Source organism: Zeus faber (genome assembly GCF_960531495.2).
Source record: "Zeus faber genome assembly, chromosome: 18".
In the NCBI taxonomy this organism is placed as follows: domain Eukaryota; kingdom Metazoa; phylum Chordata; class Actinopteri; order Zeiformes; family Zeidae; genus Zeus; species Zeus faber.
The window spans coordinates 11,791,037-11,798,536 of NC_137210.1; the positions used below are offsets into that span (position 1 = coordinate 11,791,037).

The 7,500-nt window shown below is 47.5% G+C and overlaps 1 protein-coding gene across 1 annotated transcript in view; it reads right to left on the bottom strand.

The window, feature by feature from the left end:
- Positions 1-7,500, bottom strand: part of klf12b (Kruppel like factor 12b) — a 36,616-nt gene that overhangs the window by 6,656 nt on the left and 22,460 nt on the right. Inside the window, exons 3-4 of the mRNA XM_080019060.1 lie at positions 5,636-6,182; positions 1,152-1,287 (exon numbers count right to left, since the gene is read on the bottom strand). Of these exons, the coding sequence (XP_079875186.1) occupies positions 1,152-1,287; positions 5,636-6,182 (683 nt within the window). The remainder of the gene's footprint in view (positions 1-1,151; positions 1,288-5,635; positions 6,183-7,500) is intronic.

Below are 7,500 nucleotides of genomic sequence, written 5' to 3' on the forward strand. Positions count from 1 at the left end.
TTGTTAGTTTGCTCGAGTCCCAAACACACATGCAGCTGTTCCTCCAAGGGAGAGACACACAGGGAGAGAAACCAGAAGAGGGGGGAGTCAAAGAAAGATCATTAACTGCTTATAAGTTGTTTGGTAAGATAGAATTTGACATCCACTTTAGGGCTGTCATGATCATGAAAAATGTTTTCGCTGTTAATTGTCATACAATTAATTGATTTAAATTATTTTCAAAATATGTATTATGATATATATTTTTTATGTTTTAAAATAATGAATTGTATAATTGTTTATTATTATATGATTATAAAATTTATAAAAATATATTTTTTTTTTTATAAAAGGCAATTTAATTGGATTTAATATTAATTTTATGCCACTATAGCGCTGCATTCCACTGACATCTAAACCAAAAAAATCGGATTTTCTGTTTGGAAAATTTGCAAAGCAACGGACATTATAATCAGAATTCTAATTTAGAGTCGGAATTGAAGTCGGAATTTTGTGACAAAGTTGATGAAGTTTGCCTTTGCACGCCGAAACACGTGTAACTTGGTTGTTTTTATATGATGCTGACATTATGCTTCTACTTCTCAAATGCGGGGCAGCAGTGAAACTGAGCCGTAGCTCCCGGAAACAACACAACAAAGCCACTCGGGGGTCATCATCCCATCATTCTCCAGCTCGTACCTTTGTTTTATTGCTAGAAGAACATCATTAGCAGGAGTCTCACACACGAGCGCTGAAATAGTTTCATCATTGTTTAGTCTAAATAAGAAAATAACCACCCAGAGGCGTTGGCGATGACCGTGCTGGGTTTATGGGGCACGGTGCAAGGGCAGGGTTTGGGCCGAGAAGCCCTCCTCGAATAGGTGGGCTATACGGTACGGTCCGAATGAAAAGAGGAAGACGTTGATTCCTCTTATTCCACACAGATGGACCAGCACCTCAGGAGCCTTTCCGTCCAGTGTGTGGACCACATGGGTTCATGGGCAAATAGACGACGGCAGACCATACAGGAGCTAAACCACACCGGCTACTATTCAAATGAGGGTTCGGCATGTGCCAAATACCCACAAACACACACAAACACACACACACACACACACACACACACACACACACACACACACACATATGTATCAGCATAGTGTGATACTCACTCTTGTACGGCCCGGGCTATGGAGAGCGCGGTGGAGCCGGTCTCGTTAACACTGTCCAAGGTCACGTTCGGCAGGTCGTCGTCGTCACTGTCACTCTTGATATGCCTTGGCGACAGGCCGTTGGGGTCCATGTGCACTGGGGTGGGGCGGGGACAGGAGGGGACAGGGCGGACAGGGGGGACGGAGACACGGGAGTCAGACACTGGACACCGGGAGCGACACTGGAAACTTATATGAGCAAGCATATCACATTGGGTGCACTGGAAAGTCTTGTGCTGCCGTAATCACCCTGCATATAGAGCCCGCTTGGCCGCGTGTTTATGACAATCCCGGAGCCACTAGGTAATCAATTAGCATTGAGTCGGGTGCAATGCTTCCTCAATACAGCTTTGAAAAGCAAGTTTACCTAGAATATACTCGGGCCACAGTGAAGGCCCTGCAGGCACTTCCAGTCAGGAGCTGTCAGTCAACCTGAGGGAAGGACAGCCTGAGGGCCAGGCACCAAGCGAAGCTGCTCCTCAAACACCCCTCCTCACACACGCACGCACGCACGCACGCACGCACGCACGCACGCACGCACGCACACACACACACACACACACACACACAGTCAATTTTATCAGGCGCTATCACTCCCACCCTGCAGATAACAAACTGGGTGGAGCACCGTTTGGGCGTTGTTGTTGTCTCCTAACCGTGGGTGGGGACCCATGCCATATTGCCTGTGCTTGCATGTGTGTGTGATTACGTGCAAAAGTGTGTATGTTTGTGTGTGCATGCATACGGGTGTGCATGCGTGCGTGCGTGTGTGTGTGTGTGTGTGCACGTGCGCGTGTGTGTGTGAGCATGTCCTGGGGAGCTAGAGCTGATGTGTGAGGGAGTTTGCCCGCAAACATTTTAGCATGCTGGCAACTCAGTTCTCGTGGCACAACTCACGGATTCTAATTATTTGCTGAGATTTCTTTGTTTCTTGATTGAATTGATGAATGTTGATTGAACGCTGTCAGTAGTTATTGATCACAGTTTTTGTCCTCCCTGAGAAAGTTGCAACTATTCCACAAGTCGTGCAAACTTCTCCCCTGGACAGCTGGCTGGGTACACTACCACAGCCCCTCTCTGTTACCATGGACACAGCCTGTGTGCAACCAGGAGAACTCAAGGGATGAATGTCAAAGAAGAAACAAAAGCCCTGCCTCAGACTATTTGTCAAAGAAAGATCTACTGGCAGACCACTGACTTAAACAGCAATTATTAAACATGGTGATTGAGGAAAGGAAATGTGAATGTACGATGTGGACCAAAAATGATTTGGTGGTGGTTGGAGAATTTGCGGAATATTGCGGATACTCTGTAATGTTTGGGGGCTGAACTCAGCATAGACGCAGTGTGGCCTGGTGCTTTTATAAGCTATCAGGACTGCGCCTCCTCTGCCCTCTCAGCCGAGACTGTGACCATAATGGCCCATAATAAGGGTCTGGAGGCAGAAACAGACATGGTGTTATTACTGAGGGGGGAAAAAACACAGATAAGTCCGCCCAGGCTCTCGCTTTTATGGGCTTCAAGCCTCGCTCCGAGAGCAAGACAAGTCGAGTGGTGGCCAGCTTGCCTTAGCTACGGAAAACCGGTAATTAGTTAAAAATGCAATGTGTGTTGGAAAGGGGTATTTTGAGCGAGGGACACAAAGAAGGAGTGGTGGAGAGGTGGGCAGAGCCCTGGATTTCTTTCTTTCGCTCCTGTTGTTTCCAGTCAAGCCCTGTTTCCATGGTAACCTGCTGCCGGAGACAGGGAGACAGCATTGAAAGGAAGGGTACCCGCCCTCTCTTAAAGAGGATGGCCAACCTGTGTGTGTGTGTGTGTGTGTGTGTGTGTGTGTGTGTGTGTGTGTGTGTGTGTGTGTGTGTGTGTGTGTGTGTGTGTGTGTGTGTGTGTGCGTGTGTCTGTAACTGTTTTCTCAGTGTTTGATTGTGTATATGTCGAAGGCTTGACTATGGGTGAGACTTTTCTACACAAGTCTGTTAGGGTCGGGTCACATCAATACATGTCTTTGTGAAGCATCGCGCACACTGTATCTGGGCTGTTTGCAGTCTGCACATCAGGAAAAGTGAAAGGAAAAAATCAACAAAACAGGTAGGTGGATGCTGACTCCCCCGATCTGAACTATAACGATCGCAGAGAGGCCAAGGGGCGGGTGGGTCTACACGAGGTGAAACAACATAATCCAATTCTCTCTCAATAATAAAAAAAAGTGTTATACATAAATGTATCACTTAGCACTTATGCAATGTTTAATTTATGGGTGCCAAACAGCAGCCTCCTGCACAATGCATTTAATGTTTGTCTGCTGTTTGCTGTGTCGCCAGGAGTGACTGTAGCACCACACCCTGTTCCCTCATGTTTCACGCCTTCAGACTCGGCATTGTAGTTCTTTGTATGCTATGCTGTGCGTCGTGTGTGATGATGAGTGTGTGCAGATGCTTGTGGGTGCCACCCAACTTCAATATCTGTCCACACCCTCTTACGCAAGGCTTGTTTTTCCTCTTCTTCCTCCCATCCGCGGAGCAAACAGCCCACGTTTAAAATGCCCATCTCGGTGGACCAATCGCCCACCCAGCCAGCCAGCCAAGTGTGTTTCTGTGTCTACAGCTGTTTACTGTAAGTATAACCATCCCCAGGAATATTTGCTAAATCTGAACTCGGCAGCCCGTTCTGGGAGCATCAAGAATCGGCCTCCGATAAACAAACGGCCTCTTTTACGACCAACGGCTCCCCTGGGTGAAGCTCAAAGGTCCACTGGCCGGGACAGAAACACCCAGGGCTTGGCGGTTTGCTGTAAAAACCACACCCTGAGGGAAAACCCATGCTGGAACACAAGGGTTCAGTCCGGTCTGGGGCCAGTGAAGGTCTGACAAACACGCCCGTCCAACACACACATACTCACACATAGACACGCAGACACATATAGACGGAAGAGGCGGGCGGCGACGGCCAACCAGACCCAGATGTTTTGCTTCTGTTCGGCACCTGGCCCTGGTTACCTGGACCAGAGGCCGTGCGGGACAGCCAAGCCAAAATCTCTTTTGCTAAGAGACGGAGAGCTTTTCCGTCCTGTAAATCTCATCTCTCCTCTCAGAGGGAGAGCATTATCGCCCGAGGGGAGCAGCGCTCATGGACTGTCATTACAGTTGTTGTGTCCTTTCATGTCTGACCTGAAATCCCTTGACTGTGGGCATTATCTGCACTGGACAGGTAATTGGGCAGGTAATTATACAGGTAGCCTTACGCATCCTGTCCAAGCTTTTATACCACGGAGAGCCTCAGTAAGGTCATTGTGAGGCCAAGACACAGGTATGGCCTCATGTTTTGTGCTCGCACAGCTAAATAACCTTTTAAAACAGGGAGACAGAGGTGATGTTTACTTTTGTTGTGGGTTTTTTCTGCCAATGCGACTTTTATTCTGAACCCTTTCTATTAAAAAATTATAATCAATCAAAGTTGATGCACGTCAGCGAGTTGGTGCACCAGGGCTGATGGCTGAGCAAGTTAAATCGACTTAAGCACCTATAGCTGAGGCTCTAAGTCAATTTGTTCACCCGAGGTGAATTAGGAATAATTTGATTGCATTTCATTGCAAATGCATCAAGGGAGAAACAGACTCCTTAATCAAATGTACTTTTGGACATCCAGAAATACTGAGGCCAAGGATGAGGCGTACAGTCGGGCTGGGCGACATTTTTTACAAATTCAAATATCACAATATTTTTGGACAAAAACCTCAAAAGCGGCATTTTGACGATATTTTGGGGATGACTATTGGTGCTAAGATATATACACAAACAAAATATTTGAGAAATAATTATTAGCGATGTGGATATTATGACCAAGCGGGTAGGGCATTGATTAGAACAGCTAGAAGACTCTATGATGTTCAGTACAGTTCTGAAGACCCCAAACATCTGAAGAGGCAGGAATTGATCTTGCTCCTCACACTCCTTCATATGGCTGATGTGAGCATGATCATCAGTGGGCATATCAACATGTACAATCAATCAGTCACAACATTTTGGTTTAGCACATCCGTTTTCCATGAAGATACCTGGAAATACCCTCAGCCAAAATGTCCATCTCCCACTCCCACTTGTGAGGAGCTCATAACCCGGCTCAGTTGAATTTCATGTCCTCAGTGTTGTTAAATCACTTCCTCCTTTATGGAAAATGACTTAGCAAGTGAGTAAGATGCACATTAACATCTGGAGTATGACATCAATTTGCCAAAATGGTTTTAGTTGTGGAAAAAACTGGCACAGGACCATTTTAGGACTCGTAGTCAAACGTCAATTTAATTGGTTGACTCACTTGTAAGTGTTCGGAAAAGGATCATGTGAAGTCTGGGAAACTGCACGTGTGCATTTGTAGCTAAACTAATTGGTGTGGTGTCAAATTCAGAATGGCCCTTTCATTCCAGTTTCACCGCATCCCCGCCTCACCTTTCCTGTGGCTCTTGTGCTCGTCCAGCAGAGGTAGCATGAGGGCGTTGTTGAGCCTGGAGGGCGAGCGGACTCCGCTGGTGTACATGAGGGGCAGCGGCTGCACCACCACGGGGATGCGGTGGACGTGGCTGCCCATCTTCCCTGCTCCCTGCAGGCTGAGCGGGCTGGACAGAGGGGGCGGCACAGAATGCAGGATGTTCAAATACTGCTGAGCTCTGACCCCGGCGCCGGGGGCCACCAGCGGGCCCGGCGTCAGCACCGAGGAGGCGGAGGTGATGACCGACGGCGATGAGGAGGAGGAGGACGAAGACGATAGGGACGAGGGGGAGAAGGCGGACGTGAGCGGGGGCGATGAGGTGGTGGTTGAGGAGGAGCAGGTGGACAACGAGGAGGGCCGGGGCTTGTTGATTGACAAGTCCACGGGCTCCGTCTGCGTGTGGAAGTGCGGGTCGTGGGCGAGCAGGTCTTCGGGCGGTTCGGCTTTGACTCTGCTGAGCAGGAGGGGGACGCCGTCCATCGCAGGGTAGCGCCGCACTTTGGGCAACTGTTGGGGCGGAAAGACACATTTGCATTATTTCCAGTGAGTAGCTCTGGGCAGTAGTCATGGACTGGCTCAAAATGGACGTCACTGTTTTTGGCCTCTCCATGAACTGCTATATTGCTTTAAAACTATCAGCACAACATCTTTGTTGCTGTTCTTTTCCACATAATTAAATTCATAACTACTAAAGTTATTACATCCTTATGTCAATTAACAATTACAATTAATGTTTTGGTTTTTTTTACCAGCATCCAGTGTACTTATACAGTACATGTCACTTGTGATGGATTCAGAAGTGGAAAGTCTTTTAAATGGCATACAGAAACGTGTGATGAAGATATTGCCTCACGTCAGGCAGGTGCATGTGAAGGGACATTTACTGCGACGGGAACATGGTAATTTCCTCGTAACCATCCGACCATTTCATTCCGTCTGTGAAGTATCCGTGTTCAGAATGATGTCATCCATGGATGAAGCGCGGAAGAAGAGATACTGTCAATGTCTTCTCTCTCTCTGTCTCTCTCTCTCTCTCGGTCTCTCTCTCTCGCTCTCTCTCTATCCCTCTATCTCTCTCTTCCCCCCTGTTTTTCCGTTACTCCCCAAGAAACGCGGCTATTTTGGCCTCTCTCGTATCTCCTCTAAATCTTCTTTGTGATGGTGGAAAAACATCATATGGGCTCAATTTCCTGACCGTCTCTCTCTCTCTCTCTCTCTCTCTCTCTCTCTCTCTCTCTCTCTCTCTCGCTCTCTCTCTCTCCCCCCCTTTTTCTCTCTCTCGCTCTCTCTATGTGTCTCTCAGCTATGGGCTTCCAAAGGCCAACGCTGGTGGCTCGGTTTGTCCTTCAACACATCTTTCTCTAACACCAAGCAGACGGTAAGACAATCGTACGCTGTGTCTCCGCAGATTCCAGCAGATTGCCTGAAAAGATAATGCATAACATGCAGAAGAGCCCTGCCACGGCGGGGTTCTTCGTGATTCCCCAAACTCCAGGCCTGTTTAATCTCACTCTGATAAGGAATGTGGAAGCGCTACAACCGAGCAAATCGATTTGGTTTCCACCAACCTACCGTTGAAATTGTGTAAAACGGGCAAACATTGAACAGAGTGTCGTAACATGTAACATGAAGCGGCGCTGCATGCGGGACGGTTGTACTTTCTACTAATTGTAAACACATTAAAATCTGTACCAGAAATCGTTTAGAACTCTAGGTACAAAACTTTGTCACAGCAGATGTTAAAAAAAGCTCCACTATGGTGGAGTTGGGCTTTGAATCTGGGCTGTTTTTACACTCACTGTCTGCTCATCTGCAGTGAATTACT